The 16,053-nt window shown below is 43.4% G+C and overlaps 1 protein-coding gene across 3 annotated transcripts in view; it reads left to right on the forward strand.

Moving 5' to 3' along the window:
* SNX25 (sorting nexin 25) overlaps positions 1-16,053 on the forward strand; it is a 93,502-nt gene that overhangs the window by 51,256 nt on the left and 26,193 nt on the right. For all 3 annotated transcript variants that reach the window (XM_053256496.1, XM_053256495.1, XM_053256497.1), the window contains 3 exons: positions 920-1,110; positions 6,019-6,150; positions 8,928-9,203. In XM_053256496.1, the coding sequence (XP_053112471.1) occupies positions 920-1,110; positions 6,019-6,150; positions 8,928-9,203 (599 nt within the window). The remainder of the gene's footprint in view (positions 1-919; positions 1,111-6,018; positions 6,151-8,927; positions 9,204-16,053) is intronic.

Here is a 16,053-nt window from a genome sequence, read left to right on the forward strand (position 1 = left end):
ACGTTCTGAATTCAAGGTGATATGAGTAAAGAACAAATTATCCCGAGCTTCTTCCTCATTTTTCATCTCTTGTCAAATTTGCAATAAATTGATGTTTTTATTTTACCATGAAATGAAAAGAGATTGACAATACTGAGAATGGTGTAGGTTTTGCTCTTGCAATACAAAGGGAGAGAACCATGAACAAGTATTTTTATTTGGAGTTGGGGTTTTATCACTTCTCTACTTCAGTCTAACTCCAGCTCCTCTGAAAAGTTGATCTTGACAGAGTTTTTTGTGGGGGTGGGATCGGGGCGCTCAGGGATAGTATGGGATATGGTATAGGGGGCTGGTGGTGGAAAGGAGAGTTGGCAGAAACAGGAGTCCTTGCCCTAAACTTCTGCTTATGCAAGGCACCTCTGGACCCAATCCAAAGACTTTGACAAACCTATAATGAATATGTTTGATTTTTTGAAGGTTGCCTGTTGTTTGAATTATTTGCTCTCTTGTATGCATTACATCGTCTGTGGTTAAGCAATACGTTACTATGATGGCAAAAATTACTAGTCCACAAGTGTTTGCTAGACCCTATATTAGTCATTTGTGGCCTAGAAAACAAGCAGCTTTTGTAAACTTTCCTGCCTGCTGGAGGCAATACTTACTCTCCACAGTCAACTAAGTGAATAGCTGTTTTTAAGCTGAGTCCTAATGTGGTATTACATGGTGGTGGTTTGAAATCATTTGCCTGAGTTTGAGGAAGTTTAGGCTACCCGCATCACTTTCTTTCTTGTGATTAGCCTAACGGGCCACCATGTTAGGCTACTTACAGGGTAGCCTAACCCTGTGGGTCTTCTGTATTATACCCTAGGCATTCTGCATTATCAAGGTCTAATCAAACACTGGTGGCTCTCTATCCAAACTGTCTTCTTTTTTTTTTAAGAGAGTAAAGGAAAAGAGAATGCTGCAATGAAGGCTGACCATCTGCGAGCCAGAAACATGAAGAGATATATCAATCACCTAACTGTAGCAAAAAAGCAGTGTGAAAAACGAATCCGACTTTTGGGAGGTCCTGCTTATGACCAGCAGGAAGATGGCATCTTTGAAGATAGTGATGGTCCTCAAAGCCAGAAGGTAACTGGTGGGAGGGAGGGAGGGATGAATGTTTTTAATACCTCTTTTGCTCTAATCACAGTGACCACAATACTGATGTTTTGCCTCTATGAGCCATGTTTGACATTACTTTTAGCAGCTATAGTATGGCTTCTTCCTGCATAGCTTGGTAACACTGGAAATCTGTGGTCATGTAGGAGGAAGTCCACACTTTAGCGCCTTCTCTGCCAGCTTTTCTTCAGTTTCTAGGATGGGCAACACTGGCATGAGAAGGAGCTGTGGCATAGGCACTTTCTATGTGACCGTGGGCTTCCAGTTGTGTTGAGCACTGTGTTGTGTTGTGTTGAGCATTGTGGGAGACAGCCTGCAGCAGTTCCCTTGCTGTAAAGTTAAAGGCAAAGAGTTCTGTACTTGCAGTATAGCTTTCCCCATCATCTTCTACACCTCAAATAGGTGGGATGGAGGGTAGGGGACAGTGGCATTGTGACATTGGCAGCCGCTCATGGCTAAATTTGTTGGTGGCAGCTGTTGTTGCCGCCACTCACCTCTCTGGCCCTTGCTCAGTCGTTTGCTTGCCGCCGCTTGCCCACTACTTGCCCCTGCTTGGTTGGTCACTCACTGCACTGGTGACATGGTGTAATGACCTCACCGCCCCAGCTTGAGCCCATCCAAGCAAGTGCAGGTGCTGGGGTGGTGATGTCATTGACGGTGGGTGAGCAACTGAGTAGAGGCCACAGAGGTGAGCGGTGGGTAAGCTCAATTATTCGTATGCATCAGGAGGCAGCCAATTTGCTCTGAACATATCGGTTTAATTATAGATCCACCCATGGCAGTGAGGGTCCTAATGTGATAAAGGTTGGTAGGAAAATGTGTTGCACCTCTCGCCCATCAGTAGCTACCAGTGTGTGTTGTTCATCTGTTTTATTGCTGTGTTTTTTCGTGTAGCTGTTTCTATATGATGGTTTTTAGGATTATATATTGCCTGAAGTGCTTTGTTACTGGAAAAGTGACTTTTTATTATTATTTATACATATATTTTCACCCAAATGCACACAGGAGTCAAATATGCAGTTCATTGGTTATTGCTGTTTGCTACTGGGAGACATTGCCCTCCTTCCACATGTATGAGGAAAGCTTTGGTTGTGCAGCAATCATGCGTACAGTTTCAAATAACAAATTTTTGTTGACTGATATGGACATGCTGATCAAAGTTAATTCTTCTGGCATACACAATGTTAATTCTGTGAAAAACACCTTTTTACACGACGCACTTCTACAGCTGAAATAGCTGGCCAAAAATCTAAAATTTAAGAACCCTCACTTTAAACAGTTACATCAAAGAAAGTTGGCTTTAATATTGCTGCATGAGTGAAGTGAAGTCATGTTATGGGTTGGCCTATAAGAAACTTGACAGACCTACCCCAAGATGGTTTCTTTTTATTTCCAGCATTTCATAGTCTTCTGCCTTGTGTTTACTTGTGAAATGTATTTGCTATTACATATTTCAAATACTTGTTTAACTCTGTAGAGCAATTCAGTGAGATGACTATGCTCTGGGTTAAGGAGAAGGTTATGGAATTACCTTTGATATCAAGTAGTGCTCTGATTTTTTAAAAATCACTAGATCTTTTTCCTCACATACTGGCTGACATCCATATTAAGAAAACACTCTCATAATTAATGCTGCACATACACTTCAAGAGGAGCAATTTTCATTTATCTCTCCTTCCCCTGAAAGAGACGGTGACTCCTGAAAAATACATTCCTGAGGTTCACGTAGCCCTCAGGTACCTAGGAGTCATAATTGGCTTCAGAGGGAAGGGGAGATTGACAAAAATTGCCCCTCCCCTGAAGTATGGGCACATTTACTACCCTAGTGTGGTGTTAGTTTGGCTGTCAGCTGCAGTGTTTTATGCACCAAAATGTGGCTTAATGATTTGGGACACAAGTTCAGTATCTCATAGGAGTAGAAAACAGAGGCCTGAATTGTTGGTTTACTTGCTTGGACAGTGTAGCAAATATGTTGAAATATGTGAATTAATTGACTTTGTGGATATTGCTCTCAGGGTAAGAAAACAAATTCATTTTAATGTGCAGTTCTACATGGCAGAAGTAACAATGCTGCTTGTACACTGGTTTCACAAGTAACTCTAAGGCAGTGATTCTAACATGCTTGGGATGAATCATTTGTGTGACTTACTTCCAGTGAAATAAATCATACATGATTGGACTGCGTAACTGCAAATCTGTGCAATGCGCATTTGGGACTAAGTCTTGCCAAAGTCACAGGTAAACATGCATGGGATAAATCAGGAAGGTTTCGTGTGTACAATAACCAAGGAGTCTTTCAACTTGTTATCATAAGATAGCAAAGCTAGAGGCACCTGTTGAGTTTTTATCCCAAGCTTGAAGCTGCTTGACTTTAAAAAGCTTAGAGGGAAACTAGCTGTAGACAAGCTCTAAAATTGGATCTGTTCTCTATATTCGTAGTTGATAGACATTCACGTGACGAGATTCTTGCCTGTGTCCCAGTATAGCCGTCTGCTTTCAGTTTAATGCAAGGCACTGATGGTGTTGAAGTATTGGGGGCCTTCTGTGTACATTCAGCCTTGTTCCGAACAAAAACATCATATAAAATTGACTCAACAGTGGAGAAGCCTTTAAAAAAATAATAGTTGACTGAAATTCTGAACACTTACTTAGAAGTTTATTCTTCTGATATCTGTGGAACTTGTTTCTAAATAAATGTGACTAGGATTGCAAGACTAGTCTGGCCAAACTGTCACTTAGGCTTACAGCAGAAGCATAAAAACCATTGCCCTTCACCATGATTAGTAAATGGTTAATAATGTTTTGTTCTAAATCAAGTGAAACCGAGAGAAGAAATTTGCAGATGGGTAGCCATCCTGTTTGGTCCAATAAGGGATGTGCTCCTTCCAACAGGATATTGTTTCTGACTAGGTTTTCTCTGACATTTATTTTATGTGTCCTTGGCTTTGGCTTTTCCCCTTCAACGATTTAGAAGCATCTAATTAGGATTAGATGGACTAAGCTATTTAAACAGTGGATGAAATATATAGCCGCTGGGTTTAGTTTTGTTTAAGATGGTTAGCAGCAAGCCTGACTGGAGTGGGGTTGAGAGGTGGGAGGACCATTATACCACCTTCTCTTAGAGATATGTCCTGATATTTGTCAAATTAGTATCTGTGTGCATAGTAAAATCTGTTTCCAAGAATCAGGTTTATACTGAATTTTTTTCGCATGACTAGAGGTGTAGAGAAAAGGGGAGATACAGAAAGAGTTGGATGGTTGGGCAGTAGAGCTAGGGGACTGGATTTTAGTGGTCAGGAGAGAAGAAACAGGAATGGACATGTAAGCTTTTAAAAGTAACTGTGAGGACTAGAAACTGATCTTTATTCATTTAAAAGAAAGAAAGTTTACAACTCCAGGGACTTTTACACACAGCAGGCTCTACCATGAGTTTACTGGGAGGCTTTACTGCAAACTCAAAGTTGTCCCCCAAACCCAACGAAAATAGTGGATTTTTTTGCCCCAGATGTAAATCTGGTTACATTCTAACGCACAATGAAAAACCTATATTGTGTGTGAACTGCTCCCTGATAACTCGCAGGGACTTTGGGGTAAATCTGGCCAATATGTGAACAGACTCCCTCCGTTCCGGAAGAGATACAAGTTAAAGGGCTTTCAAAGCCCTGTGTGAAAAACTTCCTCGTTTTATACCAGGCAGTAGTACTGAGTCAAAAGTGAAGCTGACATTTTGTGAACACTTTCTTCCCTTGCAAAAGATTCCCCTGCTTCTTTATTATTTTGGAGGGTGCAAAGTGATGGCCCCCCCCCCCACAAAATTGTTGTGGTTGCTCCAACTCCCAATGCACATTCAAGTGTCAACTTGTCCCCCACAATACTTCCACAAGCATTTGGGTGTCCCCCCACCCCAATGCACTAATATCTGGTCCAGGAACCAGTTCTCATGCTATCTAACACAGCCATTCTAAACACATTTACTAGGAAGCAAGTCCATTGAACATAGAGAGACGTAAACATGTTTGAGATTGCCCTCTCAAAAGCTTCTCCCATGTCTGATTGAGCACCAGAGTGCAAAACCAAAATTAGGATTGAGAAAAGATACTTTAAAGAAATTGTTTTGACTAGCACTGGGCTTATTGTGTTATTCTCTGCACGTGGAGCTGGTGATGCTGAAAAAAATGGGAGAAAGTTTTGCATACTTGAGAGCATTGTGTAAATAAGTGAGCTTTTTGTAAATCTGGATTGGTTGAATGCATTAATATGTACAAAGTGGGGAAATTAATATGTTTATGATTTATGTTTCTTTAACACCTGGTGAAAATACTTAATCACCAGATGGAGTGTGGTCTACTTGATGACAAACCACACTTTGCGTCTAACTTCTGCTGCGGCAGAATAAAATGACTGCTTTTCTGGAAGGTATAACTGTTAATTCATATTATCACACTTTCGGTGTTTGGCCCTTATCCAGAGGGCCGCGAGATGAACTCCAGACTCCTTGTCACACTTGTCATAATCCCTCCATACTATAGGGCCAGGTTCTCTGGAGTTTGAGGAAACTTCAAAAGCAGCCTTCAGTATAGTATGAGGAGCTGCTACTAGAAAGGAAGGAATCCCAATGTGTATAAATAAGTATTTTTGCATGCTGAAATGGGCTCCCTCTAGATTGCAGTGTGTTATTTCTGTAGCAATGAAACTCTTGTTTCATTGTGGGGTACACCAAGATGCATCCAGATTTTTGGATTAGTTCTGTATTGAGCATCTCTTTCTTAAGCCAATTTGTCAATAAGATTGTCTTGTTGGGTTTCATAGGCTTCATAATCGATGGGCTAGATTATAAACAGTTAATCAATGTAACATGCATTGTTTCCTCCTCCCCAGATCCTTCAGTTTGAAGATATTTTGTGTAACCCATCCTACAGAGAGCACTTTCGAATATACATGGAAAGAATGGATAAGAGGGCTCTGATCAGTTTCTGGGAGTCTGTGGAATACTTAAAGAATGCTAACAAGGTACAAGTAGATAAAAATGCACTAGCCCTTGTTATTGGAGGGGTGTGTGTGTGTGTGTGTGTTTGTGTGAAGACTTTGCTTATAAATCAGTGTTGCATCAAAATAATTCCTTGTTTAACACATTGCTTTTCTCATGCATCTCAAAGCTGGAATTGGCTCTAGTACATAAACTGCTGGTGGTCATTTTATTAGTCCAATCAGCACCCCAGCATTAATCTAATGGGGCCACATTTCAAAATCAATTCTCTTTTCAGCAGGAGTAGAGTAAATGAGATGTTGCAAATGTGAACCTTGCCAAAATAGACCAGTGCTACTTTTTCCAGTGTCTCAGCACTGAAGAGTGAATTTTGAGATGAAATAAATAGTCTTGTTACTAGACACAGCAAAATAATCTGCTGTAACACATTAAGAAACTGCAGGACACTCTCTGTCCTAACAAGTGAACATGAAATTATAAACTGAATTTCCACAGCAGAGGCACTAAAACAAGTATTATTGCCCCCATGTTGTAGACTGGGAGCTATGACTGAGAAAGTGGCCCCAAAGCCACCCAGTGAGTTGACAGGAGGGACGAAATTTTAACTTCCCAGAAGCAATCTGATGAATGCTTCTGGAAGGCACCAACCCTTAGCTGAAGCTGCTATTAAAGCCCACAAATGATCCAAAAGCATTACTAAAATCCCAATGGAGAGCATAAAAGGAGAATAGATTGCTGAGAATACTCCCAAATATGAGAGCAGGAATGCTGGCATTAGGACTGCCACCAAAAATCAACCCACCCACACCAAAGATGTGAGTAGGACAACCCTCACTGCTGCTATATTCCCTAAACAGGTCCCGCCTCCCACCAAAGCTATGCCCTCTGTTCTTTGTTCTCTTTCCCTCAAATTTATTTATTATTTTATTTATGTTATTTATTCAATTTCTATACCGCCCTTCCAAAAATGGCTCAAGGCGGTTTACACAGAGAAATAATAAATAAATAAAATTCACCCACCTGCAGCCAGTAGGGCTCCAACACCCAGATTGCAAGAGAAGTCCGGTGTGCTGGGGGGCAAGGGGTGGGCTTGCTAAGCCTGACTGGGCTTCCAAAAGTGCTCTGAGCTTAGTTACTCCCTTTCCCCTCTTGGCATCAATTCTTCCTATGCTGCCTGCCTGTCTACTCTGACTATCAGGCAGGTCATGACCTGGACTTTTCTAGACCTCTTTCCTGCCCTTGCTACAAATCTCATGAAACCTCATGGCCAAACCTCTGGTTTTGTGAGAGTTCAGGTGATGCAGGCCTGAGTAGAGATGTAAAATTTCTGAAATTTTGGAGAGAAATTTAAAGTTGTGCCTTTCCCCCCCCTAGTGCCCTTTATGGTTTCAAAGTCGCATTGTTTCTTTAGGAGTATTTGTTATATATAACCTGCTTTGCTCATAACATTGACCATTATTTGGTATATTACATTTAGAAGTACTGCATTACTATCAGCAGTACAGATGTGTACAAAATGGGATTTGCTTTCTGTTCCGAGCTTAGAACGGAACACAAATCTCCAGAACGTTCCATCAGAACAACTGGGCAAGCCAGCTGAGTTCCATCAGAACGAGCTCTGAACATTCCAAGCGTTCTGAGTGCCATTTTGGCATGCCATTTTTCTGTTTGGGGCATTGGCTTCTGATTGGCTTGTGATCTCTTTGCTTCTTGGTTGGCTTGTTGTACAAATCAAGTTAATTTTTATGACAAGCTAACCAAGAAGCAAGGAGATCATGAGCCAATCAGAAGCCAGTGCCAAGACCAGGAAAGCAGCCCGCCCAAATGGTGCTTGGAATATTCCAATTCAGAATGGGGTCATTCCATTCTGAGCTTGAAACATGCCCTCCTTTTGAAGAGCGTTCTGTTTCGAGCTTGGAACACTCGGAACAGCCAGTTTCGAGTCGGAACATTCCGAGTGTGGAATGTTCTGCACATCCTTAATCAGCAGTTTCTGCTTCTTCTGATCCTTCATTTTTATCATCTTGATGACGTATGAAAACTGAATTGCCTGTGTTGAGACCAGCCTCCTCCACCTTTTCACATGTTCCCTTATCTCTTGATCTGGTATATTTCCAAACATAGGTCACTTTCTTTCACATGTTGTAGAAGATGGAGGAATCTGAAGCAAGCAAGAAGCTTGAGAGAATAAACTCCAGAACACCTCTCCTTATATGAATATATCTGAACACCTTTTCTTAAATATTTTATTCATAATTCCAAAAGAAAATATTTCATAATACTTTTTTCACATGTTTTGTAATCTTTAATAATATCTGGGGGTGTTTTTATTTGGGGGGGCGGGGGGGTCCTTCTGAAAACCTGGGGGATGGGGTGGCTGGGACTTTTCTGGGTATTTTTCGGGCCTTCACATCTCTAGCCTGAGATCTCTCAATGCAAAGCTTGACAGGGCCTCCACTTCTCTTCCCTACCCCACACACTTAGTTGACTTGACATAGACACTGAGGCTTTTTTTTCTAATGAATGAACTGGCTTGTGAGAACTGGCTTATGCTCTGGCACAATCTGTCAACAAAATTTGAGTCTTTTGCTTTGAAAAATGTCTGTTTATATATTCCTACTCTGTAATGAATTTGTTGGATGGCTATAGGCACGTCTCTATCCCCTAGACCTCATTTTCCCGTCTTTAGAAGAAATATTTATGATCTGCAATACAGGGTTTTAGTAAGCATGAACTGAGGAAGACTGGGAAACACTTTGCTTGATGTCTTTTCACATTCTTTCTCTTTCTTGCTTCTCAGGCGGAAATACCTCAACTTGTGAGTCAGATCTATCAGGATTTCTTTGTGGAAAGCAGAGAAATTCCTGTGGAAAAGTCACTGTACAAAGAGATACAGCAGAGCCTTGTGGGCAACAAAGGCACTGAAGTGTTTTACAAAATACAGACTGATGTTTATGAAACCCTGAAGGACAGGTACTACCCTTCATTCATTGTCAGTGATTTATATGAAAGATTGATCAAGAAAGAAGAAGAGAAGAGGACTATCCAGATAACATCTGATTACAAAGATGAAGTGGTGAGTCATGCCTACAGGTGTGCTGTATGTATCAGTGGAAGGTAGTCTCACTAAAAATCTGGAGTATTTGCTAGTATAATATAGAACATAAGTGCCTGCTGAATCAGACCAAAGGTCCATCTAGTCCAGCATCCTGTTTTTCACAGACACCAGATGGATACTTCCTGGAAGCTTACAACCAGGACATGAAAGCAACACCTACAGTTGTCCCAATAATTGGTATTTAGTGACATTCTGTCTCTGAATATGAATCTTCCAGTTCACTATTGTGGTTAGTGACCATCAATAGGTCTGTCCTCCAAACATTTGTTTAGCCCCCCTTTGATGCCATATAAGCCAGTGGCCATCACCCTATCTAGTGGCAGTCTATTCCATTATTCCATTAAGTGTGCATTGTGTGAAGAAGTATTTTCTTTTATATGTTCTGAACCTAATGCCATTCAGTTCCATTGGATCACCCTGCATTCCCATATTAAGAGAGAGGGAGATCTCTCTTATCTTCTCTATCTGCTTTCTTCTCAGCGTGCATAGTTGTATAAACTGCTATAATCATGCCTTAACTCATCTATTTTTTTTCTAAACTAAAAAGCCCCAAATGTTTCAGTCTTGTCTCATAGGAAGGGTGATGCCGCCCTTTGATTACTTTGGGTTCGAACACTTTGACTACTCAACTAAAGAAAAAGAAAAAGCTACGCTCTGTGGGCATGACTTCTGAAACCCAAACAACTATTGTGGCTACACAGTCTGCTAAGAAGTCAGAAACGTAAACAATCAGAAACGTAAACTAGCAGCTGTGTCGGCTGATTTTACAGGCCACTGCAAAGAAGGAACAAAATACGTTGTCAGACTCTAATCCAAGTCATGAATCCGAGCGCCAAGCAAAATCGCCTCAGTCCAATACATCCTGGACCAGGAAGACTTGCTGCTTAAACAAACATGAGGCTGACTAACCCACTTGATCCCAAGGACTCACGCCTCAAATTCGAGGAAGAAAAGCAGTTCGATCTAGAAGAACAGACCTTCGAGGAAGAACAAAACTACCCATCAGAAGTGGAGGACCTCCAATATGTTCCTAAGGATCCTCTGGACCTGTATACAGGTTCTATAGGTCAACTATATGAGGGAGTCACTGCCTCGGATTTTGAGGATTTCAAGTCTGAGCTAGAAGAACTCTGCCCTAAACTTAATTACAGGACTGTTGGGTGCCCTAGACCAGGGATCTTCAACGTTGGGCCCCCAGATGTTCTTGGACTTCAACTCCCATAATCCCCAGGCCCAGTGGCCTTTGGCTAGGGATTATGGGAGTTGAAGTCCAAGAACATCTGGGGGCCCAACGTTGAGGATCCCTGCCCTAGACTATACTTGGCTCATCCTCGCTCACAACAGCCACGCTTCATAGAGCAATACTACTCGGTTTAGGACAAGAGGCCTGCCTACTGGACCCCCCACTCCCTTGATCCATGCTTTCCTCAGGGTCATTACGATGCCTTCCCTTGGCAGCACACTTCCAGAGCACAGACACCTTGTTTTCGCTCCCAGATGGAACAATGGGACCCATGTAGACCTCTCAGAGAGAGATTTCCTTTACGTACCTCTACCAGACCCCCACATCAGTCTGACCATATGCCTCCCCCTTCATCCTCTAGGACCACTCACCATCAGTAACACTCCAATCGCAATGAACCTCCTCTAACCACCCCACCACCCCAGAAACCTTGCATTCCACCAGCCATCCTAGAACAGCCAGAGCACCAGTTAAACCTACTGTTTGTTTGTTTAACATATTTTTAAACCACCCCAAACCCATGTCCTCTGGGCGGTTTACAACAAAGCAAAATAAATAACAACAGAAAAGATAAAACATTCGTTAAAACAATATAAATGACAATAGAAAAAGTTAAAACATTACAACAATCCAAAATTTTTAAAACAGTATTTTAAAACCAAGTTAAAACTATTAAAACAATATTTAATTAAAAGCCTGGGTGAACAGATGCATCTTTAAAGACTTTTTAAAAGTTGTCAGAGATGGGGAGGCTCTTATTTCAGCAGGGAGCGCATTCCAAGGCTTCGAGGCAGCAGCGGAGAAGGCCCGTCCCCGAGTAGCCACCAGACGAGCCAGTGGGAACTGCAGACAGACCTCTCCTGATGATCTCAATGGGCGCTGGGGTTCATGACGAAGAAGACATTCTCTTAAATACTACACAAGATAAACAATTTCTGGAAGACCCATTGGACACTCCACAAGAACAGAACGAGAGAAACACCTCGGAAGAAGAGTCTGGGGACCCAAACTCCGATGACCAGTCTGTCCTTTCAGAACTGGCATCTATGGGCTTATCACCACATGATTTACTCAATGACCCCAAACCGGGTTCCACATCTGAAGACTACAAACTATATGCTAACTACACTTGATCTTAGCCATAAGGTCAAGAAGTGAAACTATATCTTATTTATCATTCATGGCTACATCCCTGGGTATCCAGCTTACCCAGCAAAGCAAATCTGACCTTGATTCACTCATCGAAGAGGGAACACGTGCTCCCATCTCGTTGCCCATGAATGCTACCCTCATTGAAATTGCTAAGACATGCTGGAAGAAATCCTCATCTCTTCAGCAACATACAAAACACCTGGAAAATTTTTTATAGAGTCCACGCAGAAGAAGAGGAAGCAGGTAAACTTCTCCAATGTCACCTGACACCAATTCAGTTGTGGTGGAATCCTCGCTCTCCAAGTTTAGCTCTCGCTCTGCTTCTACATACCCAGACAAAGAGGGAAAGAATTAGATACATATGGAAGATGGCTGTACTCCATCTCAGCACTCCACCTTAAGGTAGCTAACTATCAGGCTTACAACTAGGTACAATCATTTTCTTTGGGAGTGCCTTGCTCCCTTTCTTGACCACATTCCTCCAGACAAGAAGGAGCCAGCCAAGACCTTTGAAGGGCTGCACAATTGGCTAAACAGGAACTCTACTCAGCCAGACATTTGGCAGAATGTGCGTCTAAGGTAATGGCCACCTCAATGGCCCTTAGGTGCCATGCCTGGCTATGTTCTTCAGGCTTAGCCTATGATGTCCACTCCCACATAGAAGACCTGCCATTTGACAGAGATGCACTCTTTGGAGAAAAGACAGATGAGAGGCTACAGAATCTCCAGCACCTCTGTAACACGGCACAGTCTATGAGTTACCAGACTTCCTCTTTTAGACAAAATAGACCATCTAGGTCAGGGATTCTCAAACTTGGGTCCTCAGGTGTTATTGGACTTCAACTCCCATAATCCCCAGCCTCAGTGGCCTTTGGTTGGGAATTATGGGAGTTGAAGTCCAATAACACCTGAGGACCCAAGTTTGAGAATCACTGATCTAGGTGGAGCCTTAACCAGCCAACCTGCCCATCTCCTCTATCTTAGCAAGTGGACAGGTCCTTTCGAGCAAACCACTACCAACCTTACAACAAACGCTCAATGTACCGCACAGCACCTAAATCCAGATTCCCCCCCCCCCACATCTTCCCAAAGAAACAGTGACTCTCCTCCCCAACCCAGGTGGGGAACCCCCTTATCACCTTTTCTCCTGGCCTAGGAAGACATTACATCAGGTTCATGGATTCTCACAACTATAAGAATTGGCTATGCAGTTGAATTTTCTGCTATACCCCACAACCCATCAGTCACTAACAGGGCTACCCCTGCCCTCATAGTGGAGGTGGCCTTGCTACTCAACAAACAAGCAAGTGAACGGGTCCACAACCCAGCCTCCCAAGGGTTTGACTCCCGATACTTCACTGTCCTCAAACTGGACAGAAGCCTTTGTCTCATCCTAGACCTTTGTCTTGTCAATTATTCCATTACCTACAAATGTTTCCTTCCGGATGATCACCATTCCAACCATTCTCACTCTTTTGCAAAAGGACACATGGTTCGTCTCCTTATATCTCAGGGATGCATAGTACCATCACACCATCTGACTACAACATCAGAGATACCTCCGCTTCAAAATCTCAAACAACACTTACCAATTCAAATCTCTGCCCTTTGGGCTCACCTCCACCCTGCAGGTTTTAACAAAACATATGGCCCCCGATTGTCGTGTTCTTACAACATCAAGGAATCCAACTTCTCCTTTTTCTAGACTATTGGTTGCTGGCAGCAGACACATCTCAGTTGATACTAGATGCATGGGACACTATCATACACCTATTGAATGATTTGGGGCTCCAAATCATCTATGGGAAGTCCAAACTGCAACCAACAAGGTGCATAGAGTTTCTGGGCCTCCTATCGATTGATTGATTGATTGATCAATTTCACAAAATTATTGACTGCCTGACTTCCTTAGACTCAAGGCAGTTTACATAAATTACAATGACAACGAAGACAAGAGAAGGGGGGAAGGAAAAGGAAAGGAAAAAAGAACACGTATACACACACATTAAAAACTAAAAGCCTGGTAAAATAGATTTTCAGGAGCTTCTTAAAGAACAGAAGAGGGGGAGGGCATTATGAATCTCAGGAGGCAGAGTGTTCCACAAGGAGGGGACTGCAATAGAGAAGGCCCTCCCACGTGCCTGGGCCCCACGTACCTTCCCTGGCCCAGAAGTCTGAGAAGGCCCTATTCCTGTTCCATTCATTTCACGAATTTACTGCCAGATCGCAGAATCCAGGTAATTTTCTCCTTGGCTTCCCATGTCACACAGAGCTACCATCACCGTGCCCGGACTATTCAACAATTCCTCAGCTACATGGCCTCCATGACCCATGTACTTCCCCATGCCCGTCTTCGCTCACAGATCCTTCAACATTGGTTCCTCAGACATTTTTGCCCACGCATAGACACCCAGTCTTGCTGGCTGTACCTACCCCTTTCGGTCAGGCGTTCAGTATTATGGTGTGTATGCCCACAGAACCTCACAGTAGGTTCTCTATTCCATCCTCCAAAACCGCACCACAGTCTTAACACAGATGCCTCCGAAGTCAGCTGGGGAGTGCATTTAAATGGCCTACATCTCCAGGGCATCTGGTCATCAGAAGAAATGTCTCACCATATAAACTTTCTCAAACTCCTGGCCAGCTTCAAGGCCCTCAAAGGTTTTCGATCTCCTTGCTCCATCCAAACGGACAACACTACAGCCAAGGCCTGTCCAAACCGCCAAAGAGGCATCACTCCGGCAACACTTCTTTACCTTGCACTCAAAATATGGCATTGGTGCATCTTACACTTTGTCATTCCCATAGCAGTACACATACAGGGCACAGCCAACCTGCGGGCAGATGCCCTCAGCAGGACAGGCACGGACTTCCACGAGTAGCAGCTATATCTTCAGATAACTTGCTTGCTGTTTGGCCACTGGTTCACCCCATACATAGACCTCTTTGCCTCCCAGCTCAACACTCGGTGTCTCCAGTACTGCTCCCAGGTGAAGAAGGGCTACTGCTCCTTGGGAGACGCCTTTGCCATACCTTAGACCAGCCTATTTGCCTATCTATTTCTGCACATACCTCTACTTCCACAAATTCTGCTAAAGATTCATCGGAATGGGATGACTTGCATCCTAATTGTCCCTTGATGGCCCAGTCGATTCTGGCTCCCTCATCTCCTCCACCTCTATGGGAATACATCGCCGCCTCCTGGCCCTTCCGCACCTTCTCACTCAGCACTCTGGCCACCTCCATCACCTGGACATCCACAGGCTCTGCCTCACTGTGTGGCTGATTCATCCTCGCTCCCTCAGCCTGTCCAACACATCCTCTCTGTGGCCAGGAAACCTGCTACAATAAAGTCGTACCAATGTACATGGACACACTTTTTACACTTCCTTCAGTCTAGAGACGTATCCTCTCTCAGGGTCCCCCTGGCAGACCTCCCCTCACCTCCTTACCTCCTCTCCCTGAAGGAAGCCATCCTCAAATTATCTTCACTACAGACCCACCTGGCCGCCATTGTGGCTCTCTTACCTCCAAACTCTTCAACTTTGGTTTCAGGACTCTACTGTTTTCTTTACCCAGATGTGCCTATTACGGCCTCTTCCTGGGACGTTTCCTTAGTGCTGTCCTGTCTTATGGGACCTCTCTTTGAGCCTCTGGGTTCGGCATCTGTGGACACCCTCTCCTCCAAGGTTACCTTCCTGATCACCGTCACCTTGGCCTGCCATGTTAGGGTCCTCAGAGTGGATGCTCTGTATCTAGTCTTCCACAAAGACAAAGTTGTGTTATGACCCAATGTGTTCTTTCTACCTAAAGTGGTTTCCTCATTTCACCACTCCCAACCACTTACCTTGCCTGTATTCTTCCTGATTCCTACGGATGCTGCCCAGCGACGCCTCCATTCACTAGACATCCAGAGAGCCTAGCCTTATATGTACATCATATTTCATCCTGGTGGTCCTCTCCGTCCCTTTTTCTCGCCCATTCAGAACCAAATAGGAGCAAACAGGCTTCGACACAGACCATATCTAGATAGGTTGTTCACACTATTCAACTCTGTTACCAGATTGCCCAAAAGGACATACCTACCTCTCTGAAAGCACACTCCACAAGAGCAGTAGCGACCTTCAGAGCCTTTGACAGGGCAATTCTGCTGGACGTTATCTGTCAGGCAGCAACATGGGCTTCTCCACACTCCTTCATGCAGCACTACGTTTTGGATATGTGCTCCCATAAAGATGCAGCCTTTGGCACAGCTGTTCTTCAATTGCTCTTCACCTAAGTACCCATCTCCAGGTAAGAAATGCACAGGGTGCAGCTTGCTATGCTCCCATTTGTGTAAACCACAGAGACCATATCGAAGAACGTCAGGTTGCTTACCTGTAACTTAGGTTCTTTTAGTGGTTATATGTGCTC

Source organism: Hemicordylus capensis, chromosome 5, assembly GCF_027244095.1.
Source record: "Hemicordylus capensis ecotype Gifberg chromosome 5, rHemCap1.1.pri, whole genome shotgun sequence".
Classification (NCBI taxonomy): Eukaryota; Metazoa; Chordata; class Lepidosauria; order Squamata; family Cordylidae; genus Hemicordylus; species Hemicordylus capensis.